At 55.9% G+C, this 26,297-nt stretch overlaps 1 protein-coding gene across 2 annotated transcripts; it reads left to right on the plus strand.

The window, feature by feature from the left end:
- The first annotated feature begins 1,779 nt into the window (after positions 1–1,779).
- YEATS4 (YEATS domain containing 4) lies at positions 1,780–23,738 on the plus strand. Of its 2 annotated transcripts, XM_076057350.1 has the most exons (7): positions 1,780–2,215; positions 4,092–4,211; positions 5,260–5,326; positions 6,356–6,450; positions 7,828–7,926; positions 21,496–21,583; positions 23,511–23,737. In XM_076057350.1, exons 1-7 carry the CDS (start codon positions 2,162–2,164, stop codon positions 23,687–23,689), a joined length of 702 nt encoding a protein of 233 aa, XP_075913465.1. In that variant the 5' UTR covers positions 1,780–2,161; the 3' UTR covers positions 23,690–23,737. The 2 variants fall into 2 exon arrangements, with proteins under 2 accessions (XP_075913465.1, XP_075913466.1); XM_076057351.1 differs by lacking the exons at positions 1,780–2,215; positions 4,092–4,211 and adding an exon at positions 4,253–4,351 and having other exon boundaries at positions 23,511–23,738.
- The last annotated feature ends 2,559 nt before the right edge of the window (positions 23,739–26,297 follow it).

The raw sequence follows: 26,297 nt of genomic DNA on the forward strand, positions 1-26,297 counted from the left end.
GCTAAGAAACCCATTAGTAACATGAGCAAAAATGAACGCTCTGAACTCGCGAATTAAAAATACAGAAGTGATATAGTCATCCTCTCAACCTATAAAGGCAACGCTACTGTAATTATGGATAAAGATTCATACAACAACAAAATCCAGAATCTGCTCAACGATGGAAGTTACTCAAAAATTAAAAATGACCCTACCAATAGCCTAGCGATAAAAACCAACAAGATCATCACAAGTTCGGCCTCCCTAATCGACCCAACTAAACGTCCCTCCCTAAAACCTTCTGCTGCAAGACCCCCTAGATTCTATGGTCTTCCCAAGATTCATAAAGAAGGCACCCCACTACGACCCATCGTATCCACGATCAACTCCCCTACCTATAGACTAGCCCGTTTTCTGTCAAATACTTTGCTGCCTTTCACTGGCAAGACCGCCTCAGCAGTACTTAATTCAGCCCAATTGGTCTCTATGGTCAAAGACGTTGTACTGTCCCCTGACGATATCCTTGTCAGCTTCGATGTGGTCTCTTTGTTCACCAAGGTCCCAGTACCTGATACCATTGAAATAATTGAAAATTTGTTCCAACATGGACTAGACCCCGATACACCTGCACTGGTTAGGCACTGCCTCAACAATACCTACTTTATTTGGAATGGCTCCTTCTACAAACAAAATGAGGGTACCCCCATGGGATCCCCCTTGTCACCAGTGATAGCCAATATTTTCATGGAGAAATTTGAATCAGACGCCATCCAGACTTCCACCCTCAGACCTTCCCTGTGGAAGAGATATGTAGATGACACTTTCGTCATTCGGGGAGACAAAGCGACATGTCTCTGACCAAATTCGCGAGCACAAATCAGATTTGAAACACGGCAGAACGAATTCTTCTGCCGTAGCTGATCACTGTTACAACACTGTGGGTGATCACGATATAATTTTCTCCGATACCAAGGTTCTTTGCAAACCCATGGGTTTTTATCAGAGATTTGTTCACGAGGCAATTCAGATCTACAAACGCAGACACAATTTCACCCGAGAAGATGGTTTCAAATTAAGCAACCATTGGAAAGATGTTCTAAATCGAACCAAACATTAAACTAATTTTCAATGGTACAGTATATTTTTCAAGTAGTGGTACCCCAAACTTTCGCAGCTCTTAAAAATTCCCTTTTCACACCATCAATAGGTAAACTCCCCCCCTCGCCAACCGGCATGTTCACCCGCATGTACACCACCTCTACACCGTGCATCATGCTAAGTCGGCCAATCAAATGCTAATTTTTATGCTAATTCCTTTGTCAAGGCACCTTGTTTCCTCTCACACAGCTTAAAGGTCGCGGTCTGAGCGTGGCTGTGTTTCACTCCAGCGCTGTCCTCGAGACAGTCTGGTCCCCTTCACCTGATGAAGGCCGCTTGTGTTGTGGCCAAAACGTCGTGATTTTTGCTGTTTTTATTTTTTTTACCTACTACGTGACTTTACCGAATGGAACCAAAGAGTATTCTTTTGTATCGTGTTATATTTCGGCTTGGGTCTCTGACTGTAAATCGGCCACGGTCCCCCTTACGTTATGGCAAGCTTCGGGGCCACTTCCTGGAGTCGTGGAGTTCTTCCATTACTAGTACGGTACTTTAAAGCGTGTTTAAAAAAAAACGTTTTTTAAAGTTACTTATTTTTTTCAAAATAACCTCCGTGCGGTTTGTCCCTGTTCGCTAGAATCGAAACGGTCGATTTCGGATCGCGATTAAACCACCTTCATTCACGTCGCCAACCCATAAGGAATCGATTCCCAAACAACTGCCCACGCGTTACTAATCGACACGCACGTTAGAATCGATCCGACCCACACACACACAGTTCCAATGCGTTACATGGATCTTATTATCTTTGATTTAAAATATACAAATAATTAATCTTTGGAGAAAAGGGGCCACAGCCATCGACTCTCGATCGATTTTTTCTTTCATTTTCTTACAATCGTCGAGCGGACGAAGCGACCGCGCGCGCGCGCCTGAGTGAAGAGGCGAGAGGGGTGGTGGGGGTGGGGGAGGGGGGGCTCCTCGCCTAGTTTCCCCGCGGGCCGCCTCGCGCCCTCCCCGGGTAGGGAGAGGAGGCCCGAGTGCCTCCCCCCCCTGTTCTTTCCCGGGGCACCCCCTGTCAGTCATGTACAAGAGTCGAATGGCAGAGTTCGGGCCAGACTCCGGAGGGAGAGTCAAGGTGAGGGCGCGGGGTGGGACGCGCGGAGCCAGCAGCATCAGCAGCAGCAGCATCAGCAGCATCATCAGTATCATCAGTATCAGCATCATCAGTATCAGTATCAGCATCATCAGTATCAGCATCATCAGTATCAGCATCATCAGTATCAGCATCATCAGTATCAGCATCATCAGCATCAGCAGGATCATCATCAGCAACATTGTTCATATCAGCAGCAGTGTCATCGGCAGCATCACCAACATTCATTGATTAGCAGCATCAGCATCAATACAACTTGCATGGATCATAGAAGCGATGGACTGATGGGTGAGTGTGTGGATGAGTGTGTGGGTGAGTGTGTGGGTGGGTGGGTGAGTGAGTGGGTGGGTGAGTGAGTGGGTGGGTGAGTGGGTGGGTGGGTGAGTGGGTGGGTGGATGAGTGGGTGGGTGGATGAGTGGGTGGGTGAGTGTGTGGGTGAGTGTGTGAGTGTTTGGGTGGGTGAGTGGGTGGGTAGTGGGTGGGTGAGTGTGGGTGGGTGAGTATGTGGGTGGGTGAGTGTGTAGGTGAGTGTGTGAGTGTGTGGGTGAGTGGGTGGGTGAGTGTGTGGATGAGTGTGTGGATGGGTGAGTGTGTGAGTGGGTGAGTGTGTGAGTGGGTGAGTTTGTGGGCACATCAGTGAAACTCACCTGGGTCAGTCCCGTGACCTCCTGCACCTAGCCTGACACAGCAGTCAAACCCACAGCACCTGGGTCCGTCCCGTGACCTCCTGCACCTAGCCTGGCACAGCAGCCAAACTCGTAGCACCTGGATCAGTGTCCCGTGACCTCCTGCACCTAGCCTGGCACAGCAGCCAAACTCATAGCACCTGGATCAAGTGTCCCGTGATCTCCTGCACCTAGCCTGGCACAGCAGCCAAACTCATAGCACCTGGATCAGTGTCCCGTGACCTCCTGCACCTAGCCTGGCACAGCAGCCAAACTCATAGCACCTGTATCAGTGTCCCGTGACCTCCTGCACCTAGCCTGGCACAGCAGCCAAACTCATAGCACCTGGATCAGTGTCCCGTGACCTCCTGCACCTAGCCTGGCACAGCAGCCAAACTCATAGCACCTGGATCAGTGTCCCGTGACCTCCTGCACCTAGCCTGGCACAGCAGCCAAACTCATAGCACCTGGATCAGTGTCCCTAGACCTCCTGCACCTAGCCTGCCACAGCAGCCAAACTCATAGCACCTGTATCAGTGTCCCGTGACCTCCTGCACCTAGCCTGGCACAGCAGCCAAACTCATAGCACCTGGATCAGTGTCCCGTGACCTCCTGCACCTAGCCTGGCACAGCAGCCAAACTCATAGCACCTGGATCAGTGTCCCTAGACCTCCTGCACCTAGCCTGCCACAGCAGCCAAACTCATAGCACCTGTATCAGTGTCCCGTGACCTCCTGCACCTAGCCTGGCACAGCAGCCAAACTCATAGCACCTGGATCAGTGTCCCTAGACCTCCTGCACCTAGCCTGCCACAGCAGCCAAACTCATAGCACCTGTATCAGTGTCCCGTGACCTCCTGCACCTAGCCTGGCACAGCAGCCAAACTCATAGCACCTGGATCAGTGTCCCGTGACCTCCTGCACCTAGCCTGGCACAGCAGCCAAACTCATAGCACCTGGATCAGTGTCCCGTGACCTCCTGCACCTAGCCTGGCACAGTAGCCAAACTCATAGCACCTGGATCAGTGTCCCGTGACCTCCTGCACCCAGCCTGGCACAAGCGCCGTGGTGACATCACGGCCACTTGATGGCTGCTGCTGCCGCTGCTGCTGTGGGGTTGGTGGTTGTTGTTGTTGTTGGTGGTTGGCTAACAGGGCATGGTGGTTGTTGTTGGTGGTCGTGGTGGTTGCCAGGGCGTGACGATCGTGAAACCGCTGGTGTACGGCAACACGGCGCGCTACTTCGGCAAGAAGCGTGACGAGGACGGACACACTCACCAGTGGACAGTCTACGTGAAGCCGTTCAAGAACGAGGTGCCGGGGACACACACACACGGGGGACACGGGGAGACACGGGGAGACACGGGGACATGCTGGGACACGCTGGGAGACACGGGGAGACACGGGGACACACTCACCAGTGGACAGTCTACGTGAAGCCGTTCAAGAACGAGGTGCCGGGGAGACACGGGGAGACACGGGGAGACACAGGGACACGCGGAGAGACACACGGGGAGACACGGGGACACGCGGAGAGACACGGGGAGACACGGGGACACGCTGGGAGACACGGAGACACAGGGACACACACATCAGTGGACAGTCTACGTGAAGCCGTTCAAGAACGAGGTGCCGGGGACACACACACACGGGGAGACACGGGGAGACACGGAGACACGGGGACACGCTGGGAGACACGGGGACACGCTGGGAGACACGGGGAGACAGGGGGACACGTGGGGACACACGGAGAGACACGGGGACACGCTGGAAGACACGGGGAGACACGGGGACACGTGGGGAGACACAGGGACACGTGGGGAGACACAGGGACACGTGGGGAGACACGGGGACATGTGGGGAGACATGGGGACACGCGTGGAGACACACATGGAGACATGGGGTCACGTGGGGAGACATGGGGACACGCGTGGAGACATGGGGACACACATGGAGACATGGGGTCACGTGGGGAGACACGGGGACACGTGGGGAGACCCATGCATCAGTGAGTGTGTCTTTGGGGAGCGGTGGTGTAGCGGTTAGTGCTGCGCTATGAACCCGGCGACCCGAGTTCGATTCCCGCTCACGGCCAACGTCAGTGACGATTATCTGAACTGGTCCTGGGCCTCCCCTAGGTCGACTCAGCCTAAAACAAGTACCTGGTGCGGTGTGTAGTAAACATCGTCACTGGGGAGACAAGTGCGGCCGGGCGTGGGTGATGCTGGCCACCCACCCCCTCTGTGTATGCCATAGCGGCGGCCTTCATAGGTGCTGCTACTCGCTAACAGCACTTGCCCCTACAGTCTGTTACAGGCTACACAGGGGATCTTTGTCTGTGTCTTTGTGTCTGTGTCTGCAGGATATGTCAACGTACATTAAAAAGATTCAGTTCAAGCTGCATGAAAGCTACGCTAACCCACTCAGAGGTCACTCACCACTCACTACTCGCACACCACTCACTCAACTCATTACACACACACTCACCACTCACTCGCCACTCACTCACTACTCACTCACCCACCACTCACTCACCACTCACTCATTACACACTCACTCACCACTCACTCACCCACTACTCACTCACCACTCACTCAACTCATTACACACTCACTCGCCACTCACTACTCACTCACCCACCACTCACTCACCACTCACTCAACTCATTACACACTAACTCGCCACTCACTCATTACACACTCACTCACCACTCACTCATTACACACTCACTCGCCACTCACCCACCACTCACTCGTTACACACTCACCATTCACGCACCACTCACTCATTACACACTCACCACTCACTCGTCACTCACCCACCACTCACTCACCACTCACCCACCACTCACTCACTACTCACTCACTCATTACACACACTCACCCACCACTCACTCACCCACCACTCACTCACCCACCACTCACTCACTCGCCACTCACTCACTCACTACTTACTAGCTACTCACTCACCCACCACTCATTACACACTCACACGTCACTCACTCACCACTCCCTACTCACTACTCACTCAATCGCCATTCACTCACCACTCACTCACCAATCACTCACTGTATATCTCTAAATGTATATTTCTGTTTCTCTGTGTCTCTGTGTCTCTCTCTATCTATCTCTGTGTCTCTCTCTGTGTGTCTCTGTGTGTGTCTCTGTGTCTGTGTAGTGGTGGCAAAGCCCCCTATTTATATCTCTCTCTTCGTGTCTCTGTCTCGCTGTGTGTCTCTGGCTGTGTGTCTCTGTGTGTGTCTCTGTGTCTGTGTAGTGGTGACGAAGCCACCCTATGTATCTCTCTCCGTGTCTCTCTGTCTCTCTGTGTGTGCTCTGTCTCTCTGTGTGTCTGTGTCTCTGTGTGTCTGTGTAGTGGTGACGAAACGGCCCTATGTATAATCTCTCTCTTCGTGTATCTCTGTGTGTCTCTGTGTGTGTCTCCGTGTGTCTGTGTAGTGGTGACGAAGCCGCCCTATGAGATCACAGAGACAGGCTGGGGCGAGTTTGAGGTCATCATCAAAATATTCTTCATTGACCCCAACGAGAGGCCGGTGAGAGAGACAGCCTCACGTGGTGCACCGAGACTCGCAGAGACACGCAGAGACCCAATCACGGCGTCTAGAGACTTGGGGTGTAGAGACTCGGGGTGTAGAGACTCGGGGTGTAGAGACTCGGGGTGTAGAGACTCGTGGCGTAGAGACTCGGGGTCTGGAGACTCGTGGTCTAGAGACTCGGGGTCTAGAGACTCGGGGTGTAGAGACTCGGGGTATAGAGACTCGGGGCGTAGAGACTCGGGGCATAGAGACTCGGGGTCTAGAGACTCGGGGTCTAGAGACTTGGGGTGTAGAGACTCGGGGTGTAGAGACTTGGGGCGTAGAAACTCGGGGTCTAGAGACTCGGGGTCTAGAGACTCGGGGTGTAGAGACTCGGGGTGTAGAGACTCGGGGTGTAGAGGCTCGGGGTGTAGAGACTCGGGGTGTAGAGACTCGGGGTGTAGAGACTCGGGGTGTAGAGACTCGGGGTCTAGAGACTCGGGGTGTAGGAACTCGGGGTGTAGAGACTCTGGGCGTAGAGACTCGGGGCGTAGATACTCGGGGTGTAGATACTCGGGGTGTAGAGACTCGGGGTGTAGAGACTTGGGGTGTAGAGACTCGGGGCGTAGATACTCGGGGTATAGAGACTCGGGGCCTAGAGACTCGGGGCGTAGAGACTCGGGGCGTAGATACTCGGGGTATAGAGACTCGGGGCCTATAGACTCGGGGTGTAGAGACTCGGGGTGTAGATACTCGGGGTCTAGAGACTCGGGGTCTAGAGACTCGGGGTGTAGAGACTCGGGGTGTAGAGACTCGGGGTCTAGAGACTCGGGCTGTAGAGACTCGGGGTCTAGAGACTCGGGGTGTAGAGACTCGGGGTGTAGAGACTCGGGGCCTAGAGACTCGGGGTGTAGAGACTCGGGGTCTAGAGACTCGGGGTCTAGAGACTCGGGGTGTAGAGACTCGGGGTCTAGAGACTCGGGCCATAGAGACTCGGGGTCTAGAGACTCGGGGTGTAGAGACTCGGGGTGTAGAGACTCGGGGTGTAGAGGCTCAGGGTGTAGAGACTTGGGGTGTAGAGACTCGGGGTGTAGAGACTCTGGGCGTAGAGACTCGGGGCGTAGATACTCGGGGTGTAGATACTCGGGGTGTAGAAACTCGGGTTGTAGAGACTGGAGTGTAGAGACTCGGGGTGTAGAGACTCGGGGCGTAGATACTCGGGGTATAGAGACTCGGGGTCTAGAGACTTGGGGTCTAGAGACTCGGGGTGTAGAGACACGGGATGTAGATACTCGGGGTATAGAGACTCGGGGTCTAGAGACTCGGGGAGTCCGGGTCTGGGCATCTTGCGACTAGGCCATTGTGAGCCTCTGCGGTTTTGACGCTGTGCTTCAGGTGACGCTGTACCACCTCCTCAAGCTCTTCCAGTCGGACACCGCGAGCAACGTGGTGACGGGGAAGAAGTGCCTCGTGTCAGAGTTCTACGATGAGATGGTGAGAGAGACCGAGTGGATCTCGGGGTCAGGGTGAGACTCAGGGAGACCGAGTGGATCTCGGGGTCAGGGTGAGACTCAGGGAGATCGGGTCTCAGGGTCAGAGTGAGACTCAGGGTCAGGGTGAGACTCAGGGTCAGAGTGAGACTCAGGGTCAGAGTGAGACTCAGGGTCAAAGTTAGACTCAGGGTCAGGGTGAGAATCAGGGAGACCGGGTCTCAGGGTCAGACTCAAGGTCAAGGTAAGACTCAGGGTCAGAGTGAGACTCAGGGTCAGGGTGAGACTCAGGGAGACCGGGTCTCAGGGTCAGACTCAGGGTCAAGGTAAGACTCAGGGTCAGAGTGAGGTTCAGGGTCAGAGTGAGACTCAGGGAGATCGCGTCTCAGGGTCAGGGTAAGACTCAGGGTCAGGGTGAGACTCAGGGTCAGAGTGAGACTCAGGGTCAGAGTGAGACTCAGGGAGACCGGGTCTCAGGGTCAGAGTGAGACTCAGGATCAGAGTGAGTCTCAGGGTCAGAGTGAGACTCAGGGTCAGAGTGAGACTCAGGGTCAGAGTGAGACTCAGGGAGACTGGGTCTCAGGGTCAGAGTGAGTCTCAGGGTCAGGGTGAGACTCAGGGAGACTGGGTCTCGGGTCAGGGTGAGACTCAGGGTCAGAGTGAGACTCAGGGTCAGAGTGAGACTCAGGGAGACCGGGTCTCAGGGTCAGAGTGAGACTCAGGATCAGAGTGAGTCTCAGGGTCAGAGTAAGACTCAGGGTCAGAGTGAGTCTCAGGGTCAGGGTGAGACTCAGGATCAGAGTGAGTCTCAGGGTCAGGGTGAGACTCAGGGAGACTGGGTCTCGGGTCAGAGTGAGTCTCGGGGTCAGAGTGAGACTCAGGGAGACTGGGTCTCGGGTCAGAGTGAGACTCAGGGTCAGAGTGAGTCTCGGGGTCAGAGTGAGACTCAGGGAGACTGGGTCTCAGGTCAGAGGGAGACTCAGGGTCAGGGTGAGACTCAAGGAGATTGGATCTCAGGGTCAGAGTGAGACTCAGGATCAGGGCAAGACTCAGGGTCAGAGTGAGTCTCAGGATCAGGGTGAGACTCAGGGAGACTGGGTCTCGGGTCAGAGTGAGACTCAGGGAGACTGGGTCTCGGGTCAGAGGAAGACTCAGGGTCAGGGTGAGACTCAGGGTCAGGGTTAGACTCAGGGTCAGAGTGAGACTCAGGGTCAGAGTGAGTCTCGGGGTCAGAGTGAGACTCAGGGAGACTGGGTCTCAGGTCAGAGTGAGACTCGGGGTCAGGGTGAGACTCAGGGTCAGGGTGATACTCAGGGTAAGTGTGAGGCTCAGGGAGACCGGGTCTCAGGGTCAAGGTGAGACTCAAGGAGATTGGGTCTCAGGGTCAGAGTGAGACTCAGGGTCAGAGTCAGACTCAGGGTCAGGGTGAGACTCAGGGTCAGGGTGAGACTCAGGGTCAGAGTCACACTCAGGGAGATCGGGTCTCAGGGTCAGAGTGAGACTCAGGGTCAGAGTGAGCCTCAGGGAGATCGGGTCTCAGGGTCAGGGTAAGACTCAGGGTCAGGGTGAGACTCAGGATCAGAGTGAGACTCAGGGTCAGGGTGAGACTCAGGGAGACTGGGTCTCGGGTCAGAGTGAGACTCAGGGTCAGAGTGAGTCTCGGGGTCAGAGTGAGACTCAGGGAGACTGGGTCTCAGGTCAGAGGGAGACTCAGGGTCAGGGTGAGACTCAAGGAGATTGGATCTCAGGGTCAGAGTGAGACTCAGGATCAGGGCAAGACTCAGGGTCAGAGTGAGACTCAGGGTCAGAGTGAGTCTCATGGTCAGAGTCACACTCAGGGAGATCGGGTCTCAGGGTCAGAGTGAGACTCAGGGTCAGAGTGAGACTCAGGGAGACTGGGTCTCAGGGTCAGAGAGAGACTCAGGATGAGAGTGAGTGTCAGGGTCAGGGTGAGACTCAGGGTCAGGGTGAGACTCAGGGTCAGAGTGAGACTCAGGATCAGAGTGAGTCTCAGGGTCAGGGTGAGACTCAGGGAGACTGGGTCTCGGGTCAGAGTGAGTCTCGGGGTCAGAGTGAGACTCAGGGTGACTGGGTCTCAGGTCAGAGGGAGTCTCAGGGTCAGGGTGAGACTCGAGGAGATTGGATCTCAGAGTCAGAGTGAGACTCAGGATCAGGGCAAGACTCAGGGTCAGAGTGAGACTCAGGATCAGAGTGAGTCTCAGGGTCAGGGTGAGGCTCAGGGAGACTGGGTCTCGGGTCAGAGTGAGTCTCGGGGTCAGAGTGAGACTCAGGGTGACTGGGTCTCAGGTCAGAGGGAGACTCAGGGTCAGGGTGAGACTCAAGGAGATTGGATCTCAGGGTCAGAGTGAGACTCAGGATCAGGGCAAGACTCAGGGTCAGAGTGAGACTCAGGATCAGAGTGAGTCTCAGGGTCAGGGTGAGACTCAGGATCAGAGTGAGTCTCAGGGTCAGGGTGAGACTCAGGGAGACTGGGTCTCGGGTCAGAGTGAGACTCAGGGTCAGAGTGAGTCTCGGGGTCAGAGTGAGACTCAGGGTGACTGGGTCTCGGGTCAGAGTGAGTCTCGGGGTCAGAGTGAGACTCAGGGAGACTGGGTCTCGGGTCAGAGTGAGACTCAGGGTCAGAGTGAGTCTCGGGGTCAGAGTGAAACTCAGGGAGACTGGGTCTCAGGTCAGAGGGAGACTCAGGGTCAGGGTGAGACTCAAGGAGATTGGATCTCAGGGTCAGAGTGAGACTCAGGATCAGGGCAAGACTCAGGGTCAGAGTGAGTCTCAAGATCAGGGTGAGACTCAGGGAGACTGGGTCTCGGGTCAGAGTGAGACTCAGGGAGACTGGGTCTCGGGTCAGAGGAAGACTCAGGGTGAGGGTGAGACTCAGGGTCAGGGTTAGACTCAGGGTCAGAGTGAGACTCAGGGTCAGAGTGAGTCTCGGGGTCAGAGTGAGACTCAGGGAGACTGGGTCTCAGGTCAGAGTGAGACTCGGGGTCAGGGTGAGACTCAGGGTCAGGGTGAGACTCAGGGTAAGTGTGAGGCTCAGGGAGACCGGGTCTCAGGGTCAAGGTGAGACTCAAGGAGATTGGGTCTCAGGGTAAGAGTGAGACTCAGGGTCAGAGTCAGACTCAGGGTGAGACTCAGGGTCAGGGTGAGACTCAGGGTCAGAGTCACACTCAGGGAGATCGGGTCTCAGGGTCAGAGTGAGACTCAGGGTCAGAGTGAGCCTCATTGAGATCGGGTCTCAGGGTCAGGGTAAGACTCAGGGTCAGGGTGAGACTCAGGATCAGAGTGAGACTCAGGGTCAGGGTGAGACTCAGGGAGACTGGGTCTCGGGTCAGAGTGAGACTCAGGGTCAGAGTGAGTCTCGGGGTCAGAGTGAGACTCAGGGAGACTGGGTCTCAGGTCAGAGGGAGACTCAGGGTCAGGGTGAGACTCAAGGAGATTGGATCTCAGGGTCAGAGTGAGACTCAGGATCAGGGCAAGACTCAGGGTCAGAGTGAGACTCAGGGTCAGAGTGAGTCTCATGGTCAGAGTCACACTCAGGGAGATCGGGTCTCAGGGTCAGAGTGAGACTCAGGGTCAGAGTGAGACTCAGGGAGACTGGGTCTCAGGGTCAGAGAGAGACTCAGGATGAGAGTGAGTGTCAGGGTCAGGGTGAGACTCAGGGTCAGGGTGAGACTCAGGGTCAGAGTGAGACTCAGGATCAGAGTGAGTCTCAGGGTCAGGGTGAGACTCAGGGAGACTGGGTCTCGGGTCAGAGTGAGTCTCGGGATCAGAGTGAGACTCAGGGTGACTGTGTCTCAGGTCAGAGGGAGCCTCAGGGTCAGGGTGAGACTCGAGGAGATTGGATCTCAGGGTCAGAGTGAGACTCAGGATCAGGGCAAGACTCAGGGTCAGAGTGAGACTCAGGATCAGAGTGAGTCTCAGGGTCAGGGTGAGACTCAGGGAGACTGGGTCTCGGGTCAGAGTGAGTCTCGGGGTCAGAGTGAGACTCAGGGTGACTGGGTCTCAGGTCAGAGGGAGACTCAGGGTCAGGGTGAGACTCAAGGAGATTGGATCTCAGGGTCAGAGTGAGACTCAGGATCAGGGCAAGACTCAGGGTCAGAGTGAGACTCAGGATCAGAGTGAGTCTCAGGGTCAGGGTGAGACTCAGGATCAGAGTGAGTCTCAGGGTCAGAGTGAGACTCAGGGTGACTGGGTCTCGGGTCAGAGTGAGTCTCGGGGTCAGAGTGAGACTCAGGGAGACTGGGTCTCGGGTCAGAGTGAGACTCAGGGTCAGAGTGAGTCTCGGGGTCAGAGTGAAACTCAGGGAGACTGGGTCTCAGGTCAGAGGGAGACTCAGGGTCAGGGTGAGACTCAAGGAGATTGGATCTCAGGGTCAGAGTGAGACTCAGGATCAGGGCAAGACTCAGGGTCAGAGTGAGTCTCAAGATCAGGGTGAGACTCAGGGAGACTGGGTCTCGGGTCAGAGTGAGACTCAGGGAGACTGGGTCTCGGGTCAGAGGAAGACTCAGGGTGAGGGTGAGACTCAGGGTCAGGGTTAGACTCAGGGTCAGAGTGAGACTCAGGGTCAGAGTGAGTCTCGGGGTCAGAGTGAGACTCAGGGAGACTGGGTCTCAGGTCAGAGTGAGACTCGGGGTCAGGGTGAGACTCAGGGTCAGGGTGAGACTCAGGGTAAGTGTGAGGCTCAGGGAGACCGGGTCTCAGGGTCAAGGTGAGACTCAAGGAGATTGGGTCTCAGGGTAAGAGTGAGACTCAGGGTCAGAGTCAGACTCAGGGTCAGGGTGAGACTCAGGGTCAGGGTGAGACTCAGGGTCAGAGTCACACTCAGGGAGATCGGGTCTCAGGGTCAGAGTGAGACTCAGGGTCAGAGTGAGCCTCATTGAGATCGGGTCTCAGGGTCAGGGTAAGACTCAGGGTCAGGGTGAGACTCAGGATCAGAGTGAGACTCAGGGTCAGGGTGAGACTCAGGGAGACTGGGTCTCGGGTCAGAGTGAGACTCAGGGTCAGAGTGAGTCTCGGGGTCAGAGTGAGACTCAGGGAGACTGGGTCTCAGGTCAGAGGGAGACTCAGGGTCAGGGTGAGACTCAAGGAGATTGGATCTCAGGGTCAGAGTGAGACTCAGGATCAGGGCAAGACTCAGGGTCAGAGTGAGACTCAGGGTCAGAGTGAGTCTCATGGTCAGAGTCACACTCAGGGAGATCGGGTCTCAGGGTCAGAGTGAGACTCAGGGTCAGAGTGAGACTCAGGGAGACTGGGTCTCAGGGTCAGAGAGAGACTCAGGATGAGAGTGAGTGTCAGGGTCAGGGTGAGACTCAGGGTCAGGGTGAGACTCAGGGTCAGAGTGAGACTCAGGATCAGAGTGAGTCTCAGGGTCAGGGTGAGACTCAGGGAGACTGGGTCTCGGGTCAGAGTGAGTCTCGGGATCAGAGTGAGACTCAGGGTGACTGGGTCTCAGGTCAGAGGGAGCCTCAGGGTCAGGGTGAGACTCGAGGAGATTGGATCTCAGGGTCAGAGTGAGACTCAGGATCAGGGCAAGACTCAGGGTCAGAGTGAGACTCAGGATCAGAGTGAGTCTCAGGGTCAGGGTGAGACTCAGGGAGACTGGGTCTCGGGTCAGAGTGAGTCTCGGGGTCAGAGTGAGACTCAGGGTGACTGGGTCTCAGGTCAGAGGGAGACTCAGGGTCAGGGTGAGACTCAAGGAGATTGGATCTCAGGGTCAGAGTGAGACTCAGGATCAGGGCAAGACTCAGGGTCAGAGTGAGACTCAGGATCAGAGTGAGTCTCAGGGTCAGGGTGAGACTCAGGATCAGAGTGAGTCTCAGGGTCAGGGTGAGACTCAGGGAGACTGGGTCTCGGGTCAGAGTGAGACTCAGGGTCAGAGTGAGTCTCGGGGTCAGAGTGAGACTCAGGGTGACTGGGTCTCAGGTCAGAGGGAGACTCAGGGTCAGGGTGAGACTCAAGGAGATTGGATCTCAGGGTCAGAGTGAGACTCAGGATCAGGGCAAGACTCAGGGTCAGAGTGAGACTCAGGGTCAGAGTGAGTCTCATGGTCAGAGTCACACTCAGGGAGATCGGGTCTCAGGGTCAGAGTGAGACTCAGGGTCAGAGTGAGACTCAGGGAGACTGGATCTCAGGGTCAGAGAGAGACTCAGGATGAGAGTGAGTGTCAGGGTCAGGGTGAGACTCAGGGTCAGGGTGAGACTCAGGGTCAGAGTGAGTCTCAGGATCAGAGTGAGTCTCAGGGTCAGGGTGAGACTCAGGGAGACTGGGTCTCGGGTCAGAGTGAGTCTCGGGGTCAGAGTGAGACTCAGGGTGACTGGGTCTCAGGTCAGAGGGAGCCTCAGGGTCAGGGTGAGACACAAGGAGATTGGATCTCAGGGTCAGAGTGAGACTCAGGATCAGGGCAAGACTCAGGGTCAGAGTGAGACTCAGGATCAGAGTGAGTCTCAGGGTCAGGGTGAGACTCAGGATCAGAGTGAGTCTCAGGGTCAGGGTGAGACTCAGGGAGACTGGGTCTCGGGTCAGAGTGAGACTCAGGGTCAGATTGAGTCTCGGGGTCAGAGTGAGACTCAGGGAGACTGGGTCTCAGGTCAGAGGGAGACTCAGGGTCAGGGTGAGACTCAAGGAGATTGGATCTCAGGGTCAGAGTGAGACTCAGGATCAGGGCAAGACTCAGGGTCAGAGTGAGACTCAGGGTCAGAGTGAGTCTCATGGTCAGGGTAAGACTCAGGGAGACTGGGTCTCGGGTCAGAGTGAGACTCAGGGAGACTGGGTCTCGGGTCAGAGGAAGACTCAGGGTCAGGGTGAGACTCAGGGTCAGGGTTAGACTCAGGGTCAGAGTGAGACTCAGGGTCAGAGTGAGTCTCGGGGTCAGAGTGAGACTCAGGGAGACTGGGTCTCAGGTCAGAGTGAGACTCGGGGTCAGGGTGAGACTCAGGGTCAGGGTGAGACTCAGGGTAAGAGTGAGTCTCAGGGAGACTGGGTCTCAGGTCAGAGTGAGACTCAGGGTCAGAGTGAGACTCAGAGTCAGGGTGAGACTCAGGGAGATCGGGTCTCAGGGTCAGGGTAAGACTCAGGGTCAGGGTGAGACTCAGGGTCAGAGTGAGACTCAGGGTCAGAGTGTCAGAGTGAGACTCAGGATGAGAGTGAGTGTCAGGGTCAGGGTAAGACTCAGGGTCAGGGTGAGACTCAGGGTCAGAGTGAGACTCAGGGTCAGAGTGAGACTCAGGGAGACCAGGTCTCAGCGTCAGAGTGAGACTCAGGATCAGAGTGAGTCTCAGGGTCAGAGTGAGACTCAGGGTCAGGGTGAGACTCAAGGAGATTGGGTCTCAGGGTCAGAGTGAGACTCAGGGTCAGAGTCAGACTCAGGGTCAGGGTGAGACTCAGGGTCAGGGTGAGACGCAGGGTCAGAGTCACACTCAGGGAGATCGGGTCTCAGGGTCAGAGTGAGACTCAGGGTCAGAGTGAGACTCAGGGAGACTGGGTCTCAGGGTCAGAGTGAGTCTCAGGGTCAGGGTGACACTCAGGGAGACTGGGTCTCGGGTCAGAGTGAGACTCAGGGAGACTGGGTCTCGGGTCAGAGGAAGACTCAGGGTCAGGGTGAGACTCAGGGTCAGGGTTAGACTCAGGGTCAGAGTGAGACTCAGGGTCAGAGTGAGTCTCGGGGTCAGAGTGAGACTCAGGGAGACTGGGTCTCAGGTCAGAGTGAGACTCGGGGTCAGGGTGAGACTCAGGGTCAGGGTGAGACTCAGGGTAAGAGTGAGACTCAGGGAGACCGGGTCTCAGGGTCAAGGTGAGCCTCAAGGAGATTGGGTCTCAGGGTCAGAGTGAGACTCAGGGTCAGAGTCAGACTCAGGGTCAGGGTGAGACTCAGGGTCAGGGTGAGACTCAAAGAGATTGGATCTCAGGGTCAGAGTGAGACTCAGGATCAGGGCAAGACTCAGGGTCAGAGTGAGACTCAGGGTCAGAGTGAGTCTCAGGGTAAGACTCAGGGAGACTGGGTCTCGGGTCAGAGTGAGACTCAGGGAGACTGGGTCTCGGGTCAGAGGAAGACTCAGGGTCAGGGTGAGACTCAGGGTCAGGGTTAGACTCAGGGTCAGAGTGAGCCTCAGGGTCAGAGTGAGTCTCGGGGTCAGAGTGAGACTCAGGGAGACTGGGTCTCAGGTCAGAGTGAGACTCGGGGTCAGGGTGAGACTCAGGATCAGAGTGAGTCTCAGGGTCAGGGTGAGACTCAGGGAGACTGGGTTTCGGGTCAGAGTGAGACTCAGGGTCAGAGTGAGTCTCGGGGTCAGAGTGAGACTCAGGGAGACTGGGTCTCGGGTCAGAGGAAGACTCAGGGTCAGGGTGAGACTCAGGGTCAGGGTTAGACTCAGGGTCAGAGTGAGACTCAGGGTCAGAGTGAGTCTCGGGGTCAGAGTGAGGCTCAGGGAGACTGGGTCTCAGGTCAGAGTGAGACTCGGGGTCAGGGTGAGACTCAGGGTCAGGGTGAGCCTCAGGGTAAGTGTGAGACTCAGGGAGGCCGGGTCTCAGGGTCAAGGTGAGACACAAGGAGACTGGGTCTCAGGTCAGAGTGAGACTCAGGGTCAGAGTCAGACTCAGGGTCAGGGTGAGACTCAGGGTCAGGGTGAGACTCAGGGTCAGAGTCACACTCAGGGAGATCGGGTCTCAGGGTCAGAGTGAGACTCAGGGTCAGAGTGAGACTCAGGGAGACTGGGTCTCAGGGTCAGAGTGAGACTCAGGATGAGAGTGAGTGTCAGGGTCAGGGTGAGACTCAGGGTCAGGGTGAGACTCAGGGTCAGGGTGAGGCTCAGGGAGACTGGGTCTCGGGTCAGAGTGAGTCTCGGGGTCAGAGTGAGACTCAGGGTGACTGGGTCTCAGGTCAGAGGGAGACTCAGGGTCAGGGTGAGACTCAAGGAGATTGGATCTCAGGGTCAGAGTGAGACTCAGGATCAGGGCAAGACTCAGGGTCAGAGTGAGACTCAGGATCAGAGTGAGTCTCAGGGTCAGGGTGAGACTCAGGATCAGAGTGAGTCTCAGGGTCAGGGTGAGACTCAGGGAGACTGGGTCTCGGGTCAGAGTGAGACTCAGGGTCAGAGTGAGTCTCGGGGTCAGAGTGAGACTCAGGGAGACTGGGTCTCAGGTCAGAGGGAGACTCAGGGTCAGGGTGAGACTCAAGGAGATTGGATCTCAGGGTCAGAGTGAGACTCAGGATCAGGGCAAGACTCAGGGTCAGAGTGAGACTCAGGGTCAGAGTGAGTCTCAGCGTCAGGGTGAGACTCAGGGAGACTGGGTCTCGGGTCAGAGTGAGACTCAGGGAGACTGGGTCTCGGGTCAGAGGAAGACTCAGGGTCAGGGTGAGACTCAGGGTCAGGGTTAGACTCAGGGTCAGAGTGAGACTCAGGGTCAGAGTGAGTCTCGGGGTCAGAGTGAGGCTCAGGGAGACTGGGTCTCAGGTCAGAGTGAGACTCGGGGTCAGGGTGAGACTCAGGGTCAGGGTGAGACTCAGGGTAAGAGTGAGACTCAGGGAGTCCGGGTCTCAGGGTCAAGGTGAGACTCAAGGAGATTGGGTCTCAGGGTCAGAGTGAGACTCAGGGTCAGAGTCAGACTCAGGGTCAGGGTGAGACTCAGGGTCAGGGTGAGACTCAGGGTCAGAGTCACACTCAGGGAGATCGGGTCTCAGGGTCAGAGTGAGAATCAGGGTCAGAGTCAGACTCAGAGTCAGGGTGAGACTCAGGGAGATCGGGTCTCAGGGTCAGGGTAAGACTCAGGGTCAGGGTGAGACTCAGGTTCAGAGTGAGACTCAGGGTCAGAGTGTCAGAGTGAGACTCAGGATGAGAGTGAGTGTCAGGGTAAGACTCAGGGTCAGGGTGAGACTCAGGGTCAGAGTGAGACTCAGGGTCAGAGTGAGGCTCAGGGAGACCAGGTCTCAGGGTCAGAGTGAGACTCAGGATCAGAGTGAGTCTCAGGGTCAGGGTGAGACTCAGGATCAGAGTGAGTCTCAGGTCCAGGGTGAGACTCAAGGAGATTGGGTCTCAGGGTCAGAGTGAGACTCAGGGTCAGAGTCCCTCTCAGGGTCAGGGTGAGACTCAGGGTCAGGGTGAGACTCAGGGTCAGAGTCACACTCAGGGAGATCGGGTCTCAGGGTCAGAGTGAGACTCAGGGTCAGAGTTAGACTCAGGGAGACTAGGTCTCAGGGTCAGAGTGAGACTCAGGATGAGAGTGAGTGTCAGGGTCAGGGTGAGACTCAGGGTCAGGGTGAGACTCAGGGTCAGAGTGAGACTCAGGATCAGAGTGAGTCTCAGGGTCAGGGTGAGACTCAGGGAGACTGGGTCTCGGGTCAGAGTGAGTCTCGGGGTCAGAGTGAGACTCAGGGTGACTGGGTCTCAGGTCAGAGTGAGACTCGGGGTCAGGGTGAGACTCAGGGTCAGGGTTAGACTCAGGGTCAGAGTGAGACTCAGGGTCAGAGTGAGTCTCGGGGTCAGAGTGAGACTCAGGGAGACTGGGTCTCAGGTCAGAGTGAGACTCGGGGTCAGGGTGAGACTCAGGGTCAGGGTGAGACTCAGGGTAAGAGTGAGACTCAGGGAGACCGGGTCTCAGGGTCAAGGTGAGACTCAAGGAGATTGGGTCTCAGGGTCAGAGTGAGACTCAGGGTCAGACTCAGGGTCAGGGTGAGACTCAGGGTCAGGGTGAGACTCAGGGTCAGAGTCACACTCAGGGAGATCGGGTCTCAGGGTCAGAGTGAGACTCAGGGTCAGAGTCAGACTCAGAGTCAGGGTGAGACTCAGGGAGATCGGGTCTCAGGGTCAGGGTGAGACTCAGGGTCAGGGTGAGACTCAGGGTCAGAGTGTCAGAGTGAGACTCAGGATGAGAGTGAGTGTCAGGGTCAGGGTAAGACTCAGGGTCAGGGTGAGACTCAGGGTCAGAGTGAGACTCAGGGTCAGAGTGAGACACAGGGAGACCAGGTCTCAGGGTCACAGTGAGACTCAGGATCAGAGTGAGTCTCAGGGTCAGAATGAGACTCAGGGTCAGAGTGAGTCTCAGGGTCAGGGTGAGACTCAGGATCAGAGTGAGTCTCAGGGTCAGGGTGAGACTCAGGGAGACTGGGTCTTGGGTCAGAGTGAGACTCAGGGTCAGAGTGAGTCTCGGGGTCAGAGTGAGACTCAGGGAGACTGGGTCTCGGGTCAGAGGGAGACTCAGGGTCAGGGTGAGACTCAGGGTCAGGGTGAGACTCAGGGAGACCGGGTCTGAGGGTTAGGGTGAGACTCAAGGAGATTGGATCTCAGGGTCAGAGTGAGACTCAAGATCAGGGCGAGACTCAGGGTCAGAGTGAGTCTCAGGGTCAGGGTGAGACTCAGGGAGACTGGGTCTCGGGTCAGAGTGAGACTCAGGGTCAGAGTGAGTCTCGGGGTCAGAGTGAGACTCAGGCAGACTGGGTCTCGGGTCAGAGTGAGACTCAGGGTCAGGGTGAGACTCAGGGTCAGGGTGAGACTCAGGGTCATAGTGAGACTCAGGGTCAGAGTCAGACTCAGGGTCAGGGTGAGACTCAGGGAGATCGGGTCTCCAGCTGTGTCTCTGTGTCATGGGGCACTGCCGTGGCTAGGAGATGTTAACAACCTCCCCTGCTATACAGGAGGTCGTGGGTTCGATCCTGACCCTGACGCCTGCTGCTGTACATGTGGAGTTTGCGTGTCTCTCTCTCTCTCCTCCCCGTGGTCGCGCGGATCGTTTGCCGGGTCCTCCGGTTTATCCCTGCACATTTAAAATCAACATCGCCGCGCGCTCAAGAGGATTTGGCTGCTCTGTGGTTCTCTCGGTGAAGTCGCGTCGAAAGAAAATAAGTTAAATAATAGCACACGACGTTTCGGTTGCAACACAAGCAATGGTCATCAGGTAGAAATGAAAGCGAAAACAAACCTAGTGAACTTAGAAATACAATGCGATGCAACGCACGGAGAGTCGGCTAACACGACGGTCAACACCCCACCTGGTTGATGACGTTCTTCCAAAGATGGCTACATTTGAGAGAGAGAGAGAGAAGAAACACAGACACGGGGACACACAGACAGACACACAAGCTGTGGGTCTCTGTGAGTCTCCGTGGGTCTCTGTGGGTCTCTGTGGGTCTCTGTGGGTCTCCGTGGATCTCTGTGGGTCTCTGTGCCTCTCTCTGTCTCTGTGGGTCTCTGTGGGTCTCTGTGTCTCCGTGGGTCTCGGTGGGTCTCCGTGGGTCTCTGTGTGGGTCTCTATGGGTCTCTGTGGGTCTCTGTGGGTCTCTGTGTGTCTCTGTGGGTCTCTGTGTGTCTCTGTGGGTCTCTGTGGGTCTCTGTGAATCTCTGTGTATCTCTGTGGGTCTCTGTGGATCTCCGTGAATCTCCGTGGGTCTCCGTGAGTCTCTGTGGGTCTCTGTGAGTCTCTGTGGGTCTCTGTGGATCTCTGTGGGTCTCTGTGTGTCTCTGTGGGTCTCTGTGTGTCTCTGTGGGTCTCTGTGGGTCTCTGTGGATCTCTGTGGGTCTCTGTGTGTCTCTGTGGGTCTCTGTGTGTCTCTGTGGGTCTCTGAGGGTATTTGTGGGTCTCTGTGAATCTGTGTATCTCTGTGGGTCTCTGTGTGTCTCTGTGGGTCTCTGAGGGTCTTTGTGGGTCTCTGTGAATCTGTGTATCTCTGTGGGTCTCTGTGAATCTCCGTGAGTCTCTACTATGAGTCTCTGTGAATCTCTGTGGGTCTCTGTGAGTCTCTGTGGGTCTCCGTGGATCTCCGTCGGTCTCCTTGGGTCTCTGTGGGTCTCTGCGGGTCTCCGTGGGTCTCTGTGTATCTCTGTGGGTCTCTATCGGTCTCTGTGTCTCTCTGTGTCTCTCTGTGTCTCTCTGTGGGTCTCTGTGGGTCTCTGTGGGTCTCTGTGGGTCTCCGTGGGTCTCTTTGGGTCTCTGTGGCTCTCCGTGGGTCTCTGTGGGTCTCTGTGTGTCTCTGTGGGTCTCTGTGGGTCTCTGTGTGTCTCTGTGGGTCTCTGTGGGTCTCTGTGTGTCTCTGTGGGTCTCTGAGGGTCTTTGGGTCTCTGTGAATCTGTGTATCTCTGTGGGTCTCTGTGAATCTCCGTGAGTCTCTGAGTCTCTGTGAATCTCTGTGGGTCTCTGTGAGTCTCTGTGGGTCTCCGTGGGTCTCTGTGAGTCTCTGTGGGTCTCCGTGGGTCTCTGTGAGTCTCTGTGGGTCTCCGTGGATCTCCGTCGGTCTCCTTGGGTCTCTGTGGGTCTCTGCGGGTCTCCGTGGGTCTCTGTGTATCTCTGTGTATCTCTGTGGGTCTCTATGGGTCTCTGTGTCTCTCTGTGTCTCTCTGTGGGTCTCTGTGGGTCTCCGTGGGTCTCTTTGGGTCTCTGTGGGTCTCTAGGAGTCTGTAGAAACACGTTGAGAGTATTTGCCTCCTGCTACAAATGTGCACGCGATAAGCCACCGCTCGTTCGAGCTGCTATCAGATGTGATGGCCAGGCCACACAGGGCCTTAGCTGGCAACAATAGACACGAGTGCGTGGATCAGTTGCGTGTCTGCGTGTCTCCGCGTCTTCTCAGATCTTTCAGGACCCCACGGCGATGATGCAGCAGCTCCTCACGACGTCTCGGCAGCTCACGCTCGGAGCTCATAAGCACGAGACGGACTGTGAGTGACGCAGGCACACTCACACACACACACGCACTCGGACACGCGCACACGCGCACACGTACACACACACACACACGCATTCGCATACTCACACTCACACACCTACACACACACACTCGCACACACACACTCGCATACTCACACACTTACACACACGCATACTCACACACCTACACACTCACACACACTCGCACACACACTCGCACATGCACACACACGCACCTACAACAACAACAACCGCCATTCGCCACTAAGTGGTGGAGACGTCACCACGACGCTTGTGCAAGGCTATGTGCACCCTGAGGCCACGTGAAGTGTCGAACGCCCGCTGGCAGGAGGTCACGGGGCAGACCCAGGTGCCACGGGTCGACTGACTGAGATGACTGGCTGATGCACCACCTGTGCCCCCTACTGTGCCAACCTCCTGTGCTTTAGCCACCCGGCGCTCCGCTTGTTCTGAGCGTCGCTCCTCCGCCCTCCGTTGTTGTTGGAGGGCGATTACCTCCAACTGTCCAGTAGCATCCTTCACGAGCCTCCTCCACAGAGGCCGATCTTGACACCGCTGGTACCAGTCATCGGCAAGTCCACTCAGCTCCACGTCCTCCTGTACCACATCACTCCATCTCTTCTCTAGCCCGTGCTGCGCCCGCTTAGCCCCCTCAATCCAGCCGAACAAAAGCTGTTTCAGCATGCGGTGGCTGGGCATGCGGGCTACATGACCCAGCCATCGCAGCCTTGCCCGCCGGAGGAGCTCACCGATGGGACCTTGCCCAGATCTTTCAAGGATTTGTGAGCTCCTCACACAATCCAGTCTGGTTAAACCCAGGATGGATCGTAGGCAGGCCAGCCTAAATGTTTCTAACCGGCGAAGATGTTCCATTAGGGGGCTCCACTACGACTGAAATATATAACATACCTACACACGCACACACACACACCAACACACGCACACACACGCACACACACACGCACACACACCAACACACGCACACACACCAACACACACACACCAACACTCGCACACACGCACACACGCACACACGCACACTTACACACCTACACACTAACAAAGACAAAGATCCCCCGTATAGACTGTATGGGCAAGTGCTGTTAGCGAGCACCTACGAAGGCCAGAATGGCACACGAGGGGGTGGGTGGCCAGCACCACGCCCGGCCGCCTTTGCCTCCCCAGTGGCGATGTGTACTACACACACAGCACCAGGTATTAATTTGGGGCTGAGTCGACCTAGGGGAGGCCCAGCACCGGGTCAGATAATCGTGTTCGCCGTGAACGGGAATCTCGGGTCGCCAGGTTCATAGTGCAGCGCGTTGACCTCTACACTGTCGATCGCTCTCTCCCTACCCCCTCTCTCTCCCTACCCCCTCTCTCCCCCCTCTCTCTCCCCCCCCCTCTCTCTCCCCTCTCTCTCCCTACCCCCTCCCCTCTCTCCCCCCCCCTCTCTCTCTCCCCCCCCCTCTCTCCCTACCCCCTCTCTCTCCCCCCCCCTCTCTCTCCCCTCTCCCCCCCCCTCTCTCCCCCCCCTCCCCCCTCTCCCTCCCCCCTCTCTCTCCCCTCTCTCTCCCTACCCCCTCCTCTCCCCTCTCTCCCCCCCCCTCTCTCCCTACCCCTTCTCTCTCCCCTCTCTCTCCCCCCCCTCTCTCTCCCCCCCTCTCTCTCCCCTCTCTCCCCCCTCTCTCTCTCTCCCTACCCCCTCTCTCTCCCCTCCCTCTCTTTCCCCTCTCTCCCCTCTCTCCCCCCCTCTCCCTCCCCCCTCCCTCCCCCCTCTTTCTCCCCTCTCTCCCCCCCTCTCCCTCCCCCCTCTCTCTCCCCTCTCACTCCCCCCCCTCTCTCCCCTCTCTCCCCTCTCTCCCCCCCCTCTCTCCCCCCCCTCCCTCTGCCCCCCGCCCCCCTCCCCCCGCTAAGTCGTTGAGCTGGAGCTGCGCACGAGGGAGCGTCTGGAGGCTGCCCGCCGCAAGATCAGCGAGGAGATCGCCCAGGCCAAAGAGAGGCTGCAGACGTCGCGCGAGGCCATCGCCTACTTCCGGGACGCGGCACGGAGGCTCGACTCTCACGAGCACGCGGAGAGAGCCAAGGAGAGCTAAGGGGGAGAGATAGGGGAGAGTTAAGGGGGAGAGTTAAGGGGGAGAGCTAAGGGGGAGAGCTAAGGGGGAGAGATAGGGGGAGAGATAGGGGAGAGCTAAGGGGGAGAGATAGGGGAGAGCTAAGGGGGAGAGCTAAGGGGGAGAGATAGGGGAGAGATAAGGGGGAGAGCTAAGGGGGAGAGATAGGGGAGAGCTAACGGGAGCTAGGTGGAGAGCTGGAGAGATCCACAGACTCATTACGCAGAGACCCACAGACTCACCACACAGAGAGACAGACTCACCACACAGAGACCCACAGACTCATTACGCAGAGACCCACAGACTCGCCACACAGAGACCCACAGAGTCATTACGCAGAGACCCACAGACTCGCCACACAGAGACCCACAGACTCACTACACAGAGACCCACAGACTCATCACACAGAGACCCACAGACTCATCACAGAGACCCACAGACTCATCACAGAGACCCACAGACTCATCACAGAGACCCACTGACTCATTACAGAGACCCTTTAGACTCATCACAGAGACCCACAGACTCATCACAGAGACCCACAGACTCACCACAGAGAGACCCACAGACTCATCACAGAGACCCACAGACTCATCCCCCTTTTCAAAGAAGCTCTCCGACGATGTTTGTTTTTTACTCATTGTGGCCACTAGGGGGTCAGCTTGTGGTGTTACCAAAACCGTGACTGAGACTGAGTGCGCAGTGCGGGAAAGAGGCGCGGATGGAAGTGGTAAATAATAAAATAATGGGCGGGCCACGCGTGGACTCGCTGCTCTCACCTCCTGCTGTGCGGCCCGGTTCCTAACAGGCCACGGACCGGAACCGGTCCGCAGCCTAGGGGTTGGGGACCCCTGGTCTAGTGTATAGCAGTAGAGTGTTGTGTATAGTAGTGTAGTGTATAGTGTAGTGTATAATGTAGTGTACAGGGTGCGATCAGATCACACTTTTAACAACAAACTCCACGCAATTTTCGTCGCTAAAATCCCACCAAAAAATGGTTTGACGGCCGCGATTACCGCTTCTCCCGCTTACGGGAAGCCGCTCGGTTTAAAACGTCGCTGTTTTTAGAAAGAACGAGAAGGTTACGAGCTTAATAGTATCCTGCCTTTTAGCGTTTTCAAACTATTCAGACGTGAACGTCGTATAAAGCGCGAATCTTTTTTTTCGTCGTTCAAAAACCAAAAAAACACCTGCATCCGAAATGTCTAAAAAAAAACTCAAAGGATAGAACCCCAGGTGTGGATCTCGCTTTGATTTTATTTGTCTCGCGCTCCCTTGTCGAACGAAAAACCCCGCAATCTGATTTCGCCAACGGCTTCTGAATGACATCACACAAACGTGTTTGTGTGGCACTTAAAAAAATCAAGTTTTGGGGGCTATTAAAATGACGAATCTTGGAGTTTGTTTGTGTTCTAAAAGCTACCTGGGTACCAAATGTCAGCTTCCTACCTTGTCAGCAAGTAACCCCCTCGAGATTTTTGAGACCACGGACACGTTCAGGTCTTTATTGTTTGTGTCCTAAACGCTACCTGCGTACCAAATGTCAGCGGCCTTCCTTGTCGGCAGGTAACCCCCTCGAGATATTTTTGAGACCACGTACATATCAAGGTCTTCATTTACGTAGAAGACATTCGCTCTCGCCACGTTGTTTGCGTCCCCGTGGGCGACAACATTCGGTCGCGTGGGTCAATGTGGGAGGGCTTCCGGCTTGGGGTATATCGGTAATGTTACCGGTGGTGGTGACCGTCTGGTGTAGGCTTACCGGTGTGCGAAGACGACGCGTCTATTGTGCCGGAGCCACGTGCGTTTGCATGGTTTTGTTTGACACACAGACCTGTGGGTCATGCGGAATTGACGCCGCCTTTCAAACCGGTGTCGATTTCTGAGATTTGAGCATCTCAAACATCCCGGTGGCTGGGGAGATGGTGTACAGGTGGGGTTTGATCGCTACCCTGACGATGCCTGCTGCTGCTGTATATTTGGAGTTTGCGTCTCTCTCTCCCGTCATCACGGTGGCTAGGAGATGTTGACTACCTTGCCTGGTGTACAGGATGTCGTGGGTTTGATCGCTACCCTGACGATGCCTGCTGCTGTATATTTGGAGTCTGCGTCTCTCTCATCATCATCATCATCATCACGGTGGCTAGGAAATGTTAACTCCCTCGCCTGGTGCGCAGGAAGTTGAGGGTTCAATCCTGACCTGACGATGCCTGCTGCTGTATATGATTTGTGTGTGGCCGGGAGATGTTAACCGCCTCGCCTGGTGTGCAGGAGGTCGTGGGTTCGATCCCGACCCTGACGACGCCCGTGTATTTGGAGTTGTTTGCTTGGGTTTCTCCCCTCCACATTCAGAATCGACATCACCACGCGTTTTAGAGTATTTGTCTGCTGCTGTGCATTTCCGCACGACGACGATATCAGCCATTTGGTACAGCCCCTATTGTTTGTGATGGCCCAGGGTCGCTTCTGAAAAAGCACTAGTAACATAGCAGCTCCGTGTGGCCTTACCTGGTAAAGAAACACAACTAGTTTAGTTTCAGTACATTTTTTTTCGTGATTTGCAGAGCCTTTCTATGGTTTGCATTTTGTT

Source organism: Petromyzon marinus, chromosome 80, assembly GCF_048934315.1.
Source record: "Petromyzon marinus isolate PM22_M1 ecotype Great Lakes invasive population chromosome 80, UKy_Petmar_22M1.pri1.0, whole genome shotgun sequence".
NCBI classification, from domain to species: Eukaryota; Metazoa; Chordata; class Hyperoartia; order Petromyzontiformes; family Petromyzontidae; genus Petromyzon; species Petromyzon marinus.